The sequence below is a fragment of the Ursus maritimus genome, unplaced genomic scaffold, assembly GCF_017311325.1.
Source record: "Ursus maritimus isolate PB19 unplaced genomic scaffold, ASM1731132v1 scaffold_2, whole genome shotgun sequence".
Taxonomy (NCBI): domain Eukaryota; kingdom Metazoa; phylum Chordata; class Mammalia; order Carnivora; family Ursidae; genus Ursus; species Ursus maritimus.
In genome coordinates this window covers 31,839,826-31,858,994 of record NW_024424452.1, presented here as the reverse complement: position 1 = coordinate 31,858,994, position 19,169 = coordinate 31,839,826, and the positions used below count along the sequence as shown (strand labels likewise).

At 50.3% G+C, this 19,169-nt stretch overlaps 1 protein-coding gene across 1 annotated transcript in view; it reads right to left on the bottom strand.

Annotated features, from left to right (window-relative positions):
- The window catches only part of USP7 (ubiquitin specific peptidase 7), a 62,390-nt gene that overhangs the window by 1,794 nt on the left and 41,427 nt on the right, over positions 1-19,169 (bottom strand). The window contains exons 7-29 of the mRNA XM_040635341.1: positions 18,238-18,368; positions 17,766-17,820; positions 16,669-16,749; positions 16,479-16,569; positions 13,839-13,921; positions 11,460-11,569; positions 9,784-9,940; positions 8,648-8,792; positions 8,316-8,446; positions 7,530-7,664; positions 7,180-7,281; positions 6,897-7,002; positions 6,139-6,231; positions 5,981-6,048; positions 5,531-5,631; positions 4,460-4,613; positions 3,650-3,717; positions 3,052-3,160; positions 2,884-2,961; positions 2,048-2,148; positions 1,144-1,243; positions 297-416; positions 36-107 (exon numbers count right to left, since the gene is read on the bottom strand). Coding sequence (XP_040491275.1) covers positions 36-107; positions 297-416; positions 1,144-1,243; positions 2,048-2,148; positions 2,884-2,961; positions 3,052-3,160; positions 3,650-3,717; positions 4,460-4,613; positions 5,531-5,631; positions 5,981-6,048; positions 6,139-6,231; positions 6,897-7,002; positions 7,180-7,281; positions 7,530-7,664; positions 8,316-8,446; positions 8,648-8,792; positions 9,784-9,940; positions 11,460-11,569; positions 13,839-13,921; positions 16,479-16,569; positions 16,669-16,749; positions 17,766-17,820; positions 18,238-18,368 — 2,391 coding nt within the window. The remainder of the gene's footprint in view (positions 1-35; positions 108-296; positions 417-1,143; positions 1,244-2,047; positions 2,149-2,883; positions 2,962-3,051; positions 3,161-3,649; positions 3,718-4,459; positions 4,614-5,530; positions 5,632-5,980; positions 6,049-6,138; positions 6,232-6,896; positions 7,003-7,179; positions 7,282-7,529; positions 7,665-8,315; positions 8,447-8,647; positions 8,793-9,783; positions 9,941-11,459; positions 11,570-13,838; positions 13,922-16,478; positions 16,570-16,668; positions 16,750-17,765; positions 17,821-18,237; positions 18,369-19,169) is intronic.

Below are 19,169 nucleotides of genomic sequence, written 5' to 3'. Positions count from 1 at the left end.
CTACATCCCTCCCAAGTGCCCAAGACGTGCGTTACCTTCTCAAACTCCTTTTCCTGGATGTCTAGCAGACTCTGAATCCGCTTCATGACTTCTCTGAAATGCTCGCCCTACGAACGGTAAAGGACACGTGTGTGCACACTCATCCGCGTGGGCCCTTCCGTGGCGGCCCCTCATGGCCCGCGTGGACGCCACCAAAGCTCATCATCGGCCCCCGGGGCAGGAGCCCAGATGCGATGGCGCGAATGCCAAAGCACCATGAGAGGGCGGGTACTCGGCCGGTTACCGGACACCCTCACCTGGTGTATCCTCAGCAGAAACGGAATCCCGAACGTCCCGAACACCTCTTTGTGGAAGTGCGCCACGGTGACGAGCATCTCGTTCTCTTTGTCTATGTCCACCTGGTCCAAAGGTATTTCCTGGGGACACAGGAGGAGACACACAGAGCTGAGTGACACGGTCGGTGCAGACGAATGCCGCATCTGCTTCTGACCTGCGGCTCCAACAAGGCAAGCGGGTCCCGTCATTGCCCAACGCCACATGTGGGTCTTGTTAGAATGAGAAGAGCTCGGAGTTGGAAGGTTATCTGCATTTTTAAAGGAAACGCCTGGGCTTTTGGAGACTAGTAAGTGGAAATGTCAGCCGCTCCGAAATCAACAGGGAGCCACAGCATCTGACCAGATTTGCTGGGTGGCCCATATTTAGAGTTCACTCCTGGGGACAAGCGGTCTGTGATCCCACATACACGGGGACCCTACAACAGTGAAACCCTGAGCAAGGAGGACGCTGGTGCAGGGGCGGGGCGGGGAGGGCAGGCGGGGAGCTGGGCATGAAGGGGGCAACGTTTCAGCAGAGCCGACTGACACGCTGCATGATGGACGGCGGGGACGGCCGTGCGACGCTGTCGGCAGGCCTCGCGCCGCACAACCAGACGCACGAAGTGCTTACAGAGGAAAACGTACATCATGTAAATTTTATCACAAATATTAATTTCTCAAAATGTGTAAGAATAAAATTAACTGCTGGGATCACCTCTACTGGTACCATAAACAACACTCAGGCCGTGCCCGCAAGTCAGTGATATCTGAGGAGGGAGGCGGGTGGCCGTCCCACCGGCCCGGAAGCCCACAAGCGAGGGCCGGTTACCTCTATTCGAAACGTTCTACTCGTCGCTGGAGATAAGCATTCTAACAGCTCGTCTTCTTGGTGCACGCCAATAATCTTGTAGCTTACAATTTCTAGCAGCCTGCACAGACAGGGGGGAGTGAACTACATCAATTCGTGTGGGAAGGACGGAGGAGTAGCTTCCTAAAAAGAAATCCTTTATGATAAAGCTATCGACATTTGCTTATTTTCTCCCTCTTCCCAGAGCAGAAAAGCCCAAGGAGGGCATCCCCGGGGAGCACAAAGAACCCCGGCTGGCGGCCCCTGTGCTGTGAGGCCACGCGGCCCCATCTGGGCACAGGGATGGAGCTGACACCAAGTCTCCAGAAACTGTGTCCATCGTGCCCACAATAGTTCCCAACTGGGCAGGACTTGCAGTGTTTTTCTCCTGCACTCTTTAGAGAATAAAGATCCCATTCTTTTATTAATATCACAGAGCAAACACTCCAGGAAGCAAATAGCCCCAAGGCCTGTTTTGTCCTGTGAGCGGAAGGCAGGGCACCAGGATGAGAACGCCCGCCTCTCTGAAACGGGCAGGGGCTTCTGGCTCCGGCCAGAGTATCCATACACGGATCAGCAGCGCCCGGATTTCTCAAATGCAACCAACAGCAGCTCTGCCCAGTGTCAGCTGATACTCCGTTAGAATCCTCTCTCTACTGTGTGTGACTTTTCTACCCGAATCTCATCTCTACGACAGCCTAGTAACAATCAGGAGACAGGGAAGGAAGGAAGAAAATATGGCTCCATTGTGAAATATTTATCAACTGTCACAAAAGCCGGGCTGAGAGCCGGTCTGCCACTCTGCGCACGCGGGTCCGATAACACGGCTGCAGGGCCCAGGGCCAGCACCGCCCCCAGGCCACCTCCCACTTCAGGAAATACTTGCCTAAGTTTCCCTGATGCCTTCTCCCCGAGCTCAACAGCCTTCTTACATTCTTCCAGCAGGTCCCGGACACACCCATGCTTATCGGGATATAGTGTTATTTCCTAGGAAATGACAAGATGAAAGAAAACGTAAGGGGTCTCAGCTCCAACACACCCACGTTTCTGGAAGAAGGGAAAAAACTGCAAGAGATGTTCAGTTGTCTCCAGCTCCCACATCACGGACGACCCCACCCCGAGGGCCCCGATGCGTGAACTCTGACCACTGACCTAAACCCAGGGCCCCGGCCCCAGCCCAGGCCTGCAGGGCAGTTTAAGAAATGCCACTTTCATGCCAAAAGGTTGCCATCTACAGTGCAGCTTCTCAGGAAACTCTCCCCACAGAAGGCCATCTCCTAGCCTGCTGTCTCAGCAAAATGACCACAGGGCACATGTCAGCCTAGACAACGACCACAGGTGGACTTGAGGATACCGGCCTGTCAATCGCACCCAGAGGATCATGGTTACGGCACATGGCGTGCGTTCTCCTTCAAAACTCCAGAGCTACAAGGAGAAACACTAGGCTCCAAGCAGGGACAGACTTTCCAGAACCACCGCCTCAAGCAGACGGGGCACAGCCTCCGTTAGCAGGGGGTACCAGCACCCACCCCACCCTCCGGCCCGCTGCTCTAGCCCAGGGGGCTGGACAGAGGCAGAAATGGTTGGAGAAGCAGCGGTGGTGGCAGGAGGGGGACAGAGGGCCTCTAACCTTTCTTTTGTTGTTTTAGTTTTCAAGGGCTAGAAAGATACACACACACACACAAATGGACATAAAAATTTGTATCATTAAAAAGCACGTACCTCTTCCCTAAACTGGCTGTTTAACCAAATACACTTAAAACTTCGTCTGTTTTCAAAGTCTGTGATTTTCATCTTAAGCTATTGAGAAAAGAGAGACTATTAGATACGTCTCCACAAAACCCAAGCCTTCTTCTTAGGACCCACAGTTACGTGAATTTGGACTCATACCTGCTGATAGTAAAGTTTCTTAGGTTGTCTAGGCTTGAAGAACTGTAGGAGATCTCTTAAAGTCCCTTCATAATTATGTCTAAGAGGGTTACCTGGGCCGTCCCTATAACTGCACAAGAAAACAACATATAAACAAATGACTTACTTGCCTAAAACAAGTATCTGTGAGTGAGCATAAAAGTAAACCACTACCTTTACGCCTAGATTCAAAATGTGGGCCTGGCACAGGGCTTTCCTCCATACTCCTGTTTCCCAAGCCCTAATCCCCCTGGCAGTCCCACCTGCGCTCTCGGCCGCAGGGACACAGCACGCGTGAGCCTGGCCGGGGTAAGCCTGGCCGGGGAGGGCCCGGCTGGATGTGCGGGAGAGTGTTGGTGATATATCTACACTAAGTCCGGTTCTAGATGAGGCTGCCAACTGGACAGCTGGGAGCAGCGTGGTCAGGATGTGCGTGGCGACGGCTCTCTATCAGAAACTAAGCAGTGGCACGTCAGGCTCCGCGGCCAACTACTTATTGGAATTAGGTCCACATGTCTGGATCAACTGCGGGCGGCATGCAGTACAGACCAAACAGCGAGGGGCCCGGGGCACGCCTTACCCTTGAGACTTGAAAAACTGGAGCAACATGGGGTCAGTGTTGAGCCTCTGGGCCACTGTCTTTGCAACCTGGGAGGACGGAAGGGACCCAAAGTCAGAAAAGAAGGCTCACGTTGGGGAGTGAACTGGAATTTGCTTGTAAACGGTACCATTAACTATTCACCCAATGTTCTTAAAGAAATATGAAACGCGCACTCTGAATTTACATGGCCTAAAGATCACCTACTGACAATAAACTGCACTCCCCGGTGGATCCCCCACGGGGGCAGCACGTTGGTGAAACGAGATGTTAAAGGGTTTTTTGCTTTAAGCAGCCTGAGCCCACGACCCCAAGATTAAGACCTGAGCTGAGATCAAGAGACAGATGCCTGACTGACTGAGCCAGCCAGGCGCCCTACCTTTCCTTTTAAAGTTTACTTATCTAAGCAAACTCTACACACAATGTGGAGCCCCAACTCACAACCCTGAGATCACCAGCCGTGCGCTCCCCCCACTGAGCCAGCCAGGCGCCCCCACGGTTTCTCACTTTTAATGGTGAGGTTACAGGCTTATTTTCCGATGGCATGTTGTCACTGAAGCAAAGCTGCTGTAAAAACTATCATCCCTGAAACCAAATCATGCCGGGGTGGGTGGGGTGGGGGTCGGGGAGGCAGCGCCAGCACCAATCCCCTCAAGAACGACCTCCGACAATGGGGCCGTCGCCCTTCCTCCAGAACCAACCCCATCAGCCTCTGCAGCAACCCATCCTTTTAAAAAAGAACCTGGTCTTTCTGGTATAGAACCTGAAGGGGAAAGAGCATTTATCAAATACCTGAAAATAATTCATTCGGTTTGATAATGTAACCACAAATCCAGGATCATTCGGGATTGTTTTATCACAGAAAATGACATCAACACGGTGGTAGAGATCTCGGAAATATTCTTTTGCAGTGGGTAATTCACTGTTATCATTTTCAGGGTCATCCCTAGTGGGGGAAAACAAACAGATTGCAGACTGAATCAAAGTCCAGGCCAGGGGTATTGGTTCAATCAATCAATCAGTCAATCAAGGTATTGCCTCTCAAACCACAAGGACACAGACAGGTGTGCACAGAAGTACCGACTAACATTCTGGATGCTAGGAGTCTGTCCCAGCTACCGTGTCAGCCAGGCCAGGAAAGAAAGGCAACCACACGCAGACGGTGTGCTGTGAGCCTCACGCGGTGCTAGTGCGAACTGCCTGCAGCCCTGATACACACACACACACACACACACACACACACACACCCCCCATGTGCTCCTGTTTTCTGCCCAGGGCAGGACTCAGGAGGACGTGCCTCCCGGCAGAGGCTACTCTCTGACCCGGAGTTGGCAGGCGACCACTTTCCTGCCTTAAGGGCTAAGCAGTCGCCAAGCCTGGCCCTCCGAACAGAAGTCTGCCAAGCCCTACTCTCGGGGGCTTCCCATAACTGGCGCTCAAGACCGCCACAGCCAGATGGCTGCTTCCAGAGCCCGGCAAGGCCGCTTGCAGACGAAGCGTGGAAGACCGCAGACCTGCCGGTCTGATGGTCACACGGATTTAAACGAGGTCCCTATGCAGGTGTGCACCGGGGAACCTCATGCTGCCAGGCAGGAAAAGCATCGCGTTGTTGTAAGGACTTCTGCCACCCTGCTAAGAGCCACCGTGCTCATCACTGATGCTTAGGAAATGCGACCGTTCGTTACATGAGAAAAGGTTCACTGCCCACAATCCCCAAAGAGAGGCCGACTTCTGTCCACATTCTCAGCTACTTCAAACAAAATCTAACTCAGGGTCTTGACACAGTTTTGTTTCCTGCTTCTGGGGCTTATGGGAAAACTTGCTATTAATACTAAGTGATACAGTCCTTCAAGAAGTACTTACTTCTGGAAGACTATAATGTCACCGTCCATTAGTTCATCGAGGGCTTTATCAAGAGACACGTCGTAGTCCTGAATTCTCTCTGTTAAATTCGGTTTAACTTCCTACAGTAAGAGAGATGAATGGTTATAGGTGAACGTCTGTCTAACGTTTAATACAGCCAGACGCTGCAGGTGTTCTCCCCGAGAGTTCTGTTCTCTCTGCCCTGCATTTCTGTAAGGGAGAATGCTAATGGGAACATTACTATCCACAAAGACGTAATGATCACTGAGCCCGAGTGAGGAAAAATGAGACATCAACAAACGTGATCCTCAACTCAACACCACCCTGGGCCCCCACCACTTAGCTGCAGACTTCACACAACAATGAAGTCAGGGCTAGCAAAACAAACAAGAGAAGCCCTCCCCAAACCACAAACGATACACTGATTACAGAAAAACAAGCCATCCAAACCTCATAGAGGATAAGGCTAGTATCTTGGATAAATCCTGCTCTGTCACACATAACCGGGAGCAAGTCACCTGCATTCGAGAAAAACAAAGAACCCTGAGCTATAATGGACCAAGACTTTAGCAAAACCAACTCCAAGGGTGAAGGCAGTAGGGACTTACGTATTTTACAGGATATTGGTGTATAGATGTGCCCACAGTAATTCAAGCTCCGTGTTTTGGGGTCATACATCTTCAAAAACAGCATGACATCATCTACAAGGTTAATAAACAGGTTCTGTTAGGATCTTAACACTTGGGACAATGTTCTAAAAATATTAATAGGAGGCAACCAAAACGACAGCTTTTGGCACCCAAAAGCTACCGTGTCACCTGAGGTTAATCAAAAAGCTGACTGACCCTAAGACAGTCACACATCAGACCCTGGGAAACAGTAATCCGGGACCCAGGGCAGTGAACTTAGGAGGCATCTTATTTTCAAGGCCAGGTACTGATGGCTAGCTGAGCGTTGCTAGGAGAAAATGCTGTGCCTTGACAGAAATAACAACTGACCATTTTAAAGAGAGCATCAGCACACTCTGACCCTCCTGTTGTGTCAAACAAAGTTGTGCAGGAACACAGCCAACCTGTTTGTCGACGCGTCCTCTGCACCCACTTTCTGGCGGCAGAGGCTGCAACAACCCCCAAGTGTGAAATACTTACTGCCCAGCCCTCGGCAGGGGCACGAGGGCTCAGCACAGCCACTGCGTGCTCGCCACCGGCAGCCAGTCAGGCACACCGGGCTGCGCCAAGAAGCCTGAACACAGGAAGGGGCTTGGGGGCATCTTTAGAACAGGACTTCTTGGAAGGGAAGCATGCCTAACCCCGTGTGTCTAGACGCTGGTCCAGGGACCCGGCTCTCCTGCTCTGGGGGCACTTACGATCTTTGTCAAACTTGGGTAACGTGGCCCCACTGGCAGCCAGCTCCGGATCGACGGTTTCCAGGAATATCGTCCATGGGTTTTCATTATCACTCAGCTCAATCATCTATTTCCAAAAGAGATGCTGGTGTTAGAGTATTTCAAGGGCCAAGTGAGAGTGAAGACCACGGCCGACCGCGAGTCACTGGACCAGAGGCAGGCAGGCCACAGCGGCACCCGGCGCCCCCCCCCCCACACACTCTGGCCAGGGCGAGCGCCCCCACCACCCTTGCGGGGCCCTCACCGTCTTGTTGCCATCTGCCTCGTTATCCAACATCGCTGGCCGCTTGGTTCCGTTGCTCCTCGCCTGCATGGGCCATAATCGAATTTGATCTTGTGGAAATCCCTGAAAAAAATTAAAACTAAATAAATTAAAACAAAATCAGCTCATATTTTAATTCATGTGATGATTCTAGATTAGAAGAAACAAAATGACAGAGCTTTCCCTGATGGGGTGGACAAGAGAGACCCCCCCCCTTCAGGGTTCCCAGCTCGCCAGGGCTTGAATGCCCGATCCCAGCTCATACAGCGAGTGAGGAAAGGAGGCAGAACCTGGACATCAGAACAACCAGCCCCAGAGCGGCCGGCACTCACCATGGTCTGAGAGAGGTTCTGGACAAATTCAGCCAGTGAGGAGTTTTTCAATACTTTGAACACAGTGTATTTCACTTTTTCTTCATCGTACATATCATTTCCTTGGTGGCCACAAAACTGGTCCTCTGCAACTATCTGAAAACACACAAGAAGACACAACAGAGTCTCCAACGGACGCACGAATGCCATGAGGCCACCCCAAGCAGGACAAAGTTTCAAGAGGAACGTGCTAAGAAGAGCTAGTCTCTTGCTTCCATGAACCTTCTTCGAGAGACCCAAGGAGAAAAGTATCAAGATGGCAAAGGACGGAATGAGGTGTTCAGTCCGAACTACGAACGCCCGCACCTCCACACGGCCAGGCCCCTCCCCGCGGCGCGAGCTGGAAGCCCGGGACGTGGCGGCCTCGGGACGACGCTCAGAGCTAGTGCCTCTTCCCGGGCAACCAACCTGCTGAAAGCAACACCCGCTTCCCAATACCGCAACCGAACCACGAACCCAAAGCTTCTGGAAGTTCGCCTCCTCGTCCAGCTCTCCTTCCTTCCCCATCACTGGTGACACTTCTCCGTGGCCTGGAGCGCCACCTCCCACCGGGCACTCGCCCTCCCGTGCTCCCCCCGGAGGCCCTCACCCCTGCGACCCCTCTGCGCTGCTCATCCTCACGCTGAGCGCGTGCAGCTCTGTCCACGGGCCTGAGCCCTGTGGCATCAGCCCAAGCTTCCCTCCGTCACACACGCTCAAGGAGCAGCCCCCGCCACAGGGCAGGGACGCCACGGAAGCAAGGCTGACCTGCACTTGCATGTAGAGGTGGGCTTCCTGCCGCTCCTTCCGCTTCTGGGCCTCGATCCTCTTCTCCTCCTGGAGTCGCTCTACCAACTGCTGAGGGATGTCGTGGTCGGTGACCGCTTGTAAAACCTCACCTGCACGACAAACGCGCCTCTGCTCACCTGTGTGCGGGTTCTGCGCTCCCCTCCGCAGAAGGCCCCGGTGCCATGTCGTCGCCAGCACAGCAGTCTCATTCGAGTGAGATCAGCGGGGACTGAGAGCCCACGTCGGAACCCACACGCCCCGTCCAGCTGGCCTGAGGCCGCGCGCGGAGCCGGGCGAGCGGCGCTACTCACTGAGCTTGGACTCCCTGATGTACACCAGCATGTACGCATTGGTGCAGTGCCGCACGGACAGGTCGTCGTCGTGGCCCCCGTAGTTGTGCTCGATGGCCTCCTCCTTCGTACACCTGGACACCACATCGTCGTCGAACTTACACCACTGGCAAGGAGATCAAGGAGACGCAGGAGAGAGAAAGCGCTTTGAGCAGCACATGGAGTAAGAGGCGGTGTTTTCCTTTGACAAGTGCTGTGAGGATGTGCCGAACCGGGCACTGCCTCTCGCCAAGCTCCCTGCCCCCCCGCCGACCCCGGTCCGCATTCAGGGGGACCGTGAAGGTGGGTCTGCTGGCAATTCTGTCTTACACTCCAACAGCCCACGGTACAACTCTTTACAGATCTGAGAAAATCATCCAGAGCACACCTACTCTGCTAGTAAAACTATGGTGTAGTTATTAAATGGGGGCACTTCATCCTATCTCATGACATATTATCCCAGCAAGTGAGGGCCTAACTTAAAAAAAGTCCACACAGCTGTACATGGTACTTTTCTCCCCACGTCTTCATTGTGGATTGACGGGGTCACTTTCAGTGGTACTATATCTTACAGTGGAAGGTTCATTGTGGTCTGGGGCTGTGTGGGTCCCTCTACCAACTCTCCCCAGCTCGAGCAAGGCAGGCTCGGCCTCTGCTCTGTTCCTCACTGGCTCTATGGTCCTGGACACAGACCCCAAGGAGACCCTGGTCCCCTGGGAAGTCTAGGAGAACAGATCCATGCAAATCAGAGGAAGACGGAGCGTCAGCGAGCGTGGACAAGCAGCATGCAGAATGACGTGTGAGCGACACTGCCCTGCCCGCCTGCCCGGGCCTTGGAGGACAAGGACTCTGCTGGTATTCGTAAGTGGAAAACACGTGCCTCCCTTTACACACAAATGGATAAAGGACCAAAGATCGATACTAATAGAGGCCTACATAAAGTATAATCCCTAATATACTATTCACCTTTAAAGTATCAGCAATGAGTGTGTGAGAGTACACAGAGCAATCAGAGCCCAGGGTGGAATCCTTCGCTATCCAGGCCATGGGGCGGGAACGGGCAAAGGCGAAACCCTACACACCATCACATTCAACTCCACCCCCTGCCCAGCACTTACTTTGCCATCCCCTTTGGGGTTTAGATAAACCACATAATGTCCACCATGATTATCTCCACTGTGAACCAGGACTGCATGAAGAATATAATTTGCAGGGTCCTTAGGATCTGTTTTTTGCAAAAATTCATCGAGTGGTAACTGTTCTGGGAATTCAAACCTATTAAAAAACATTTTTAAAGAAATCCAGGTTTCATTCACACGTGAAGTAGTTCACCTATAGGCTTTATTTCTAGACGTTCTAATTTATTGTCTCATCTTTATTTGGAAAGGGAAGTATCAATGTGACTTGGGAGGCCCCATGAACTCTTCTGAGGCAGCGCCCATTCATTAGAACAAGTTAATTATTCAGACATCAGTAAAAAAACTTGAAGCTAGGTAGGAGTAAAATGCCTCTAAATGCACTGAGATGCCTGACAGAATTTTAAATTGAGGATATTACACAACAGCCAGTCTTGTGATAAATATACACCATGGCTTTTCTAGGATGTGGATAATTCCAAATGTTATTAACAAGTAATTCGGGCTGTCCAGGATTTAGACCACCAAGCACATACTTCAGGTTTGAGAAACATGGAAAATCAGATCTGAACAGGGAAGACACGTTAGAAAGGATCCCCTATACCCCGAGATTTCTAAAGACATACTGAACTTGATTTGTTTTTAATGACTGGGGTTCATACACATTTTAACAACAGGGTCGAAGTTAATCAGGAGGAGATCCCTGAGAGGCGGGTTGGCAAGGACTTGGAGGCGAGCGAGCACATGGAGTCTGAAGGGCCAGCAGCCCCAGTGCCAGCCCAGTGCCGCCCTCAGCCAATCTGGCTGCGCTGCCCAATGTTCAGAGTTCCTGAAGAATGCCAGAAATCTGGGCTTTTATGCAAAATCTCATGCTTTTTTTTTAATGTTGGCAACTAATACCAATAGAAACAGAAACAAAAGCAAGGTGAGGACCCAACAAAACACGTCAGCACACCGGCCTTAGTCCTAGTCTGCAGGATGCCAGTCTGTGAGGTCTGGTGGAGACGGTTTCTTATAGATTCCACAGTGATGGGCAAGAATGAAAGAGCGAAGACCCGGCGGGGGGCAAATAACTTGATGGGGCCCATTCTCCCTCAAGTTTGATGCGTGACTAACCAACCTCTATCCTGTGCCCAAACTAACCAGTACAAAACTTCTCTTATTCTAAACCAGGTAAAGCAGTATTTACTATCATTGTTTTTATCTGGCATTTTAAGAATGGGGAAAACACCTGGAATAAGGCACACACACATGTCTATTTCATCTTCCTGAAAATTCCAACACATTCTAGGATACCAACTAAGAGATTACAAAATATTGGAGGACCCTATTTAAACAAATACAGCAATATCAAATTCCACTCCTGAGGTTAACAGTGGCATTCTGGTGAGTGCAAAACGAGTGGAGCAGAAAACCCCCTCCCCTCAGGGACCTCCATCTGCCATAGTGTGGAGAGGGCTGGACTCCCTAAGAGGGAGAGATGGGAGGAGCAGCCTCTGAGATCTCTTAAGGGAAATTATCCCTTTAAAACCGTTGTTCTTGGGACACCGACGCAGGACAGAGACCTAAATACATCAGAGATGCACTGAAAAGGACTAAACAGAACACCGAGACTGACCCCTGAAATCAGGCGACTTTCACATCCCACTAGAGATTACCTATCATTGATCTTGATATTTTGGTCCGTCTGAGGGTCATACATAAATCTCATCAGCTGTAGATGTAACACTGGTGGCAAAGTTAGGAATTTCACACCTTTCTCTGCTTCCTGAACATTGAAAAAGAAATGCAAGTTTAGTTCAGCCCTACTTAGTCCTTGAAGCAAGGACAGCAACATCGGTTGGAGAGATTTGGTGGGAGAGGAAGGGGTTTAGGTATCCAAGTGGCGTGCTTTTAAAATGTTTAAGAAACAGGCTTATGTGAGGGGTGCCTGGGTGGCTCAGTCAGTTAAGCGTCCAACTCTTGGTTTCACTCAGGTCACGATCTCAGGGTCGTGCTGGGCTCCGCACTCAATGTGGAGTCTGCTTGAGATTCCCTCTCCCTCTCTCCCAGCTCCCACGTTCTCCACACCCCTCTCTCTCAGATAAATAAATAAAATCTTACACACACACACACACACACACACACACAGAAAGAGAGAGAGAAGAACCAGGCTCAGAGAACAAACTGGTGGTCGTCAGAGGGCAGGGGGTGGGGAGGGGAGGAACAGGTGAGGGGGATCAAGCGATATAAACTTCCAGTTACAAAACAGGTCACAGATACAAACTGCATGGTAGGGACAGAGTCAGCACCACTGTGTGAACTCTACGGTGAGCATTTCATGATGTCTGTGACATGACATCACTACGCTGCACAACTGAAGCAATATAATCCTGCACGTCAAGGACACTTCAATTAAAAAATAAAGTAAAATGTTCTGCTTCGATCTTTCTCAGGTTTGCTGCAATAGCTGCGTGTGAGCAGTTTACTCTGGATTACATTCTGATGCCCGACAACGGGAGCAGCTAAGTCGATCAGGGCTTAATCGCTTGCTGCTGTGTTACACAGTCATTAAACACTATGGGAAATATGGAAAAACACAGAAAATCCTGCACCGGAAAAGCAGAAGCCCAGGAATGCAGTGACGTGAGGGGGGCGTGCTGGCAGACACCCGGCCGGAACACGTGCGGCTGCTCACTGGTCCGGGCAGGACGACCACTGTCAGCGGCTCCCTGCCCCCGGACGTTCAGCACGCTCACTTCAGAGCACAGGACGCAGAGCACGCACTCAGCACTTACCGTCCAACCCACTTCGGAAGACTGTCCTCACTCAGGAGCAGCAAGACCCTCACACCAGCAACGCGGCCTCTGTGCAGCGGGCCGCGCCCCACTTCTCAACAAGGCCTCCTCTGGAGGGGCCGACTCCACAGCTCCCACAGCCCCGGCCCCACCTCAGGCAACTCTGGTTTCCCCACGAAAATAAGTCTCTGCCCAACCCCACCACTACCGGGCTCTCATCACAGCTCGGCTTCCAATTCAGACCTTCCTTCTGGGGCTGGGGACGTCCAGCCGAGAAACTGTGTCACAAGCCACAGACAAGGCTCTCTCTGTCGCATTAGCGTGCTTAAAAGGACAAAGGATCTCTAGAAAGAAAAATGAAAACGCAAGGGACCTGCCACACAAAGGAGCGGCACGGTCTCCATACAACTTCAAAGAACAATAAAAGAATAGGTTCTCTACCGCGATCCACTGAGGCTAGGGTTCTAAAATCCGTACTGCTCACACAAACCCCCAACTATCCAGTGTGGATAAGAGCAATTCTTTTAAGTTGATGGAAGTGTTTCCTAAGCACATCTACTCACATGTTTGCAAAGTGACTTTCTGATCCACAACGCAGCATCCTGAGCAGCCTGACCAAGCAGAAGAGCAGATCTGCGACCCGCCCCAAAAGGGGGACCCCAGCACCATGAATTCTAAGTTAGCCAGCTTGGTAAACACAGGATGGTGTGGGAAATCATAAACCGGCTGAGCCATGTGTCCAGGTTGAGTCCAACACGGACTCTGGGCGGCCGCACTCATGAGGGTGCTGCTGACCCGCCCAGATCCAGCTGACCGGCAGCCAGGCCCACGCCACAGTCCGCGTCTCTCCGCCCGACCACAGACTGACCCGTCACTTGTCCATGACTCTCGCTGCTCTGCCAGAAGCTTAGAGTCCCCGTGGGGCTTTGTGGAGAACACTCAGGGACACCACGTAGTCACAGAACAAGCAAGAGAAAACACACTCCTCACTCTACAAGTCACAATCCTTTAGAAAACTCCATCACACATACATGCCCAAGTGCAAACCATCACGAGCCAAACGTCTGAGAAGTAAGAACGTCTACTGAACCAGAAGCTGAGGCAAAGCTCCCAGCACAAACCAGCGAGGCAAGGAGCAGGGTCACAGATGCCATGGGGAAAACGCCTCCCAACAGCGGGACGGGGTCTTCCCGTGTGCAGGGTGACGGATCTACCCGAGACACTGCCTGTCAACCTCCCGCCACAGAGCTCCCATGTTACCTGCAAGCCGTGCTCCCCGGCGTCATATTTATTGTCACCATCTAGTTGTTCCACAGCCACGTAATCCACAAATGATTCAAATACTTGAAAGAGAGAAAGAGAAGAAAGTCAGCTGATCATTTCACTAAAGCTTTGATGGTAACGTGGCCGTCCCGCCACACTTCAGCACACCAGGGAGGAGAGCAGAAGGAACGGCGGCCCCTGCCCGAGACCCGCCACACCTGCCGCGACCCCACCACTGCACCACAGAAGCCCTGAACCTCTAAGAACACAGATGTGGTTTCCTAAGGGTGTTACAAGTGTTCACATGAAGTCAAATGTTTTGCTCACTTTAACAAAATCAAGTAACATTAAAGTACACATTTTGACCCAAACACTTATCATAAAGCTACAATTAAGGCAGTGCAGGTAGAGAGTGGGACCATGGGGACGAGAGGGACAGACTGGGACATGAATGAGATGAATCGGGACTAAGGACCTAACACCGAACACAGGGACTGAGCCGGGAACCTCCTGCCGCTACGAGCAGAACCGAAACGCTCTGACGCGCACACACAGAGGACGACGTGCAGGGACAGACGTGCTCACCGGGATGGAATGCTCCTTTCACCATGTGTCCAGCACAACCACAATGCTCGCTGTGAATAGCTTACAATTTTGTCAATTCAACCACAATGAAGCTGGGTCATGGGGGAAGACGGAGAACTCGCCCAAGGACAACGAGCAGACCAGAAGACAGAGGCTTTAGCCACACGGATAGGAATGTCTGACCACTGACAAAGGTGCACGGCAAGGGGACAATGTGACGGTGCACGAGAGACCCACATGCCGAGGCATCAGTCCTGACATCCTACCACCTGTGAAAAACCATTCTGGGTAGATTACGGATAAATAGAAAGATAAAACAATAATAGATAAGAGAACAGCTTATGACTTCAGGGCAGGTGTTCTTAACACAAAAAGCAGAGTATGATAGGCTGACTTCACTCAGATTCTGAAATGTCGTTCAACAGGAGTGAACAGAGGCAAGCCCCACGGAGGCCGCCAGGCGAGCATCCAGAGCACATGCAGAAGCACTCCTGCCCTGCACCTGCCAGACTGACAAGCACCAGACTCACCGTCCTGTGCCGAACAAGGTCACACCCTGGACGATGGTTGGTACAGGACCGGGATCTGGAAAGGGCCCTTCACCTGTCCCAGGTCACCGTGTGGAAGAGAAACCCAAACAGGACCCAGTGTCTCCCTAAGAGACAGAGGGCACGAGGCCGCTGGACTCCGTAGCACAGAGCGCCCAGGAGAAGACAACCGCCCACAAAGAACACGGCGGTGGTTTGCGGAGGGCTCTCCCGGGGCCTCTGCGGGGCGCTGATCAGCAAGCAGAGGGAGATACTATCCGGGGCCCAGGGAAAGAACCGCCCAAAGGATGGGGGAGCAGTGCCCAGAGCTCACGCCGGCCTGCCAACAGTCTCTGCTCTCTCCAGCTGCGGTGAAAAGCCCCCTCACACATGAAGCTCCAGGCAGAAGGCTCAGAACGGTGCTGCCTCAGCCGTGGGCCCAAGTAGCCCTACCTGAACACTGCTGAGCTCCCACCTGACAGAGCATGAAAATGAACCTCCAAAGGACCACACTATGTCCAAGTCACTTCAACGTGTCCCGCAGCAAAGGTTAAGAACATCCAGCACCCAACAATATAATGATCACCACGGCAGGCATCCGACAAGATGCCCAGACACGCAAAGAAGCTGGAACACAGAGCCCATTATGAAAAGTAAATCCACAGACACAGATCCGTAAATCACAGGTGACAGAACTGCTCGACAACATTAAGTCACTATTAAACACATTCCTGATGTTCAAGAAGATATCCAAATTGCCAGTAAGCATTTGGAAAGGTGACAACATCGCTGACCTCCAGGGAAATGGACATTAAAACCGAGATGGCACCATATTCCCACCCAAATGTTCGTCTGACGGCTGACAGGTCTGCTGTGTGGAGCAATGGCAGCTCTCACACGCTGCTGGTGGGACCAGAATTGAGAAAGTGAGTTGAGAAATTTGCTGGCTTCACCCACTGAATGTACACATACCCTCGGAGCCAACAATTCCGCTCACCATGAACACAAACACATGCACCAGAGCCGGGCACGAGACCAGTCAAGGAGCCTTAGGCCCAACAGCCCCACGTCGAAAACCCAAACCTCAAGGAAAGAATGGTTTTGAAACACCTGTGGCTTACCCCCATGTGGAATACTATAAAGCAGCTATGATACTGAACGATCATACTACCCCCTCCTCACCGATACGATGCGAAGCAGAAGAAAAATGCACAGCAGAGGCTGTAACCTACACGATCCCATCTCTATAGATATTTCGAACACGCAAAAATAACCAGGGAAGGGAGGTTAAAAGCCCAAACAGTGGTTTCCCTTGAGAAGGGAGGTCGTGGTCGGGAAGGGCCAATGTCTGTGCTGCGAATGCTGTGGTGCCTGACCCGTATGGGGGACCAAGCCTGTGTGCGGTCGGTGAGCTGCACACTTGTCACTCGGGCAATGTTCTCTGTGCAGTATTTCAAGGAAAACCACTTGGGTAAATGAAGCATTAAAGCACAACAGAAATTAGCAAAAGGTACACAGGACTTACTGTTTTTCTTTCCTTTTATACTTAGCTGGATATCATAATAATCTTCTCTTCTATCGGATCGGTAGTCTACTTCTTTACACTGGATATAGGACTACAAATAAGGAAAATAAGATGGCTTCAGTATTAATTGTCAAAATACTAGCATTCTTAAATTGTTTAAAATCATTGCTGAAAGCTGGTAACCACATACCACCATTTTGCCTCTGAATAATTTAGGTATGGTGCCTTCCACACACGTGCCTTTCATCTTATTCTCCACATTATCAAGCAACTGGAAGAGAAAGTTTTGACTTTAAGAAAATGTTATGCTCAATTAACATACACTAATTTGAAACTTGACTAAGAAATTTCAATGTCAAAGAAGTTCTAAACTATAAATATTATGACCTTTAGCATGCAATTATGAAAACATACAGTCGTCTTCTTTGTTTGGACATTTACAAAAATATCTACATGCAACAGTTGAGATTAACCTCTATACAGCCTTTGGAATGAATTAGTAATCTGTAGTGCCTTTAGAAGCATTTTTTATATTCATTTTACCTCCGTGGAAAAGCATGTAAATTGAGCACTAAACTTAACTCGTATTGGTCCACACCAAGAGATTAATGAGGTTGAGCCTGTCAACAGGATTGACTGGTTTGTCCATGGATATTTAATGAACTGGATTCAATCCAGCTAGTGCTGCAAAAAAGAAAACACACCTTGCCCAGCCAATCACCTTGAATAACCATTTCATGTTGTGTGTGTCTGTGTGTGTGTGTGTGTGTGTGTGTGTGTGTGCGCGTGTGTCTGTGTGTCTCTGGTCACAACTGGAAGGACGGGAATTTGCTAGTGACTAAAGATGGTTTTGGGGAGAATCACCCGCACAGAGGGCTGCTTCAATTAGAACTTCTGTGCCGAGGAGGAGTCTGGACACTCCAGAGTAACAAGAAGTCACGATTCGAACAGCGAAGCAGGGTGATCAGGACAGCTACTTAAGCCGATCTGCAGGTTCCCGGATCAGAAACTCAGGCAGATGTTACAAATTTAACAAATTCCAACCACACTACCTACTGCTACGGAAATCCAAGCTTCCCTTCACACTGCCCTAACAGCAATTTTGTTTCCATTCTTTCTGGCTCGAAAATGAGCCACATGCTGCCTCTCCTTCCTGGCCTGGTTCTGTCCCACACAAGGATGTGCGTCTGAGCCGCACTGGCATGAAGCAGGTCTGCGCTCGGACGTGGTTACCACTTCCGACAGCAGTCAATGTTCAGGAGTGTACGATTACGGCGCAGAACTTACCACTCGACACAGCTCTTGAACGTCGTGCTGCATGAAGCTATCTAAAGTTTCCCACCTTGGAAAGAGAAAAGGAACGTTTGTGTTTAAACTTCCAAATTTCAAATACGAGCATATTAAGCAACTCAGACTTCAAAAAGTAAACTGCATAATCGGCCATTATTCTTAAATTCATTCTTTGAGGAGGTGATTTTGGGGGGCCCTGATGAAAAGACACACTGATTTGATCAGGACACCACAGCTTCGTCCTGCTCTGCACCTTGCTGTGTGTGAGAGGACATCGTGATGTGGTAAATTAGGTCTCAAGCAAAATTCTAAAACAGAGCCTTTATGTCCAAAAAGGACAAACCAAATACAGTGATAAAAACACTCGGGCGGACCTGAATGCCTACACTCTGCTCTCGATTCTCTCACTAGGCGCTCATTATTCTTCCTTGCAGAAGGAAGAAGGGAAAGGCAGATCTCGGATACATACCCGAAGGACTTCGTTAGCTTTTTTGTTCCTACAGGTTTATCGCTGTGCTGTAACTCGTAGAACACTCTTTGTAACGCTAAGGGGACGCTTTTGGATGAATCATCACCCTCTGTTGGCATCATGTACACAGCCTAAAATAATTGATTAAGAAATAAAAATGGAATTTTATGTGAAAGTATCATTTCTAATATCACAATGGCTTAAGGTAGTTGATAGGGCTTCTAACTATCCCCCAAAATAGGTCAGGAAGTTGTTTTTTTTTTTAAATAATCATGAAAGTCTTTAGAGGTAATATAAAAAAAAACACAAGAAAGTAAAAACGAATTTAAAAAATTACCCACGGCTCACCATCCAAAGAGAATCACTTTTATTTCATACCTCTTGGAGCCACACTTTTTAGCTTAAAGTTACTTGTGAACAGAAGTTGCGATAAGACCTAAGTGCCATTGCAATGATCCACATCCGCCTGTCCCCACAACACCATCCTGTCGGGGCAGCGACGGTGCTGCCGGAACGGGAAAAGCCAGCAAACCAGCCAGTGGCCCCCCCACAACCAGGAGTCCGTGTTGCCTGCACTGCTCCATGCTGTTCACACGGCATTCCAAAGGGACAGACGCCTAGCTATCCTACATTAGAGTCTAGGGATGTCTGCGGTTTTTATTAGTAGTCTCATGAACCTAAGTTTTACCTGTAAGTGAAAATTATACTTCACCGCCAGTGGCTTTTCAATTCAGTTTTGATATAAAACTTCCAAATGTTGCTGCTAATGGCTTTCACATTAAAAACAAACAAACTTTATTATGGGGCTACAGACCCCATAAAGTTAGGTTAGCCAGCCAACTTTTGATCACCCAAGTTAGCTTTACAAGTGTCCACACGCTGCGGAATAAAGATATGGATTCACATAAAAGAGGGGCCCTCTCTGGAGACAG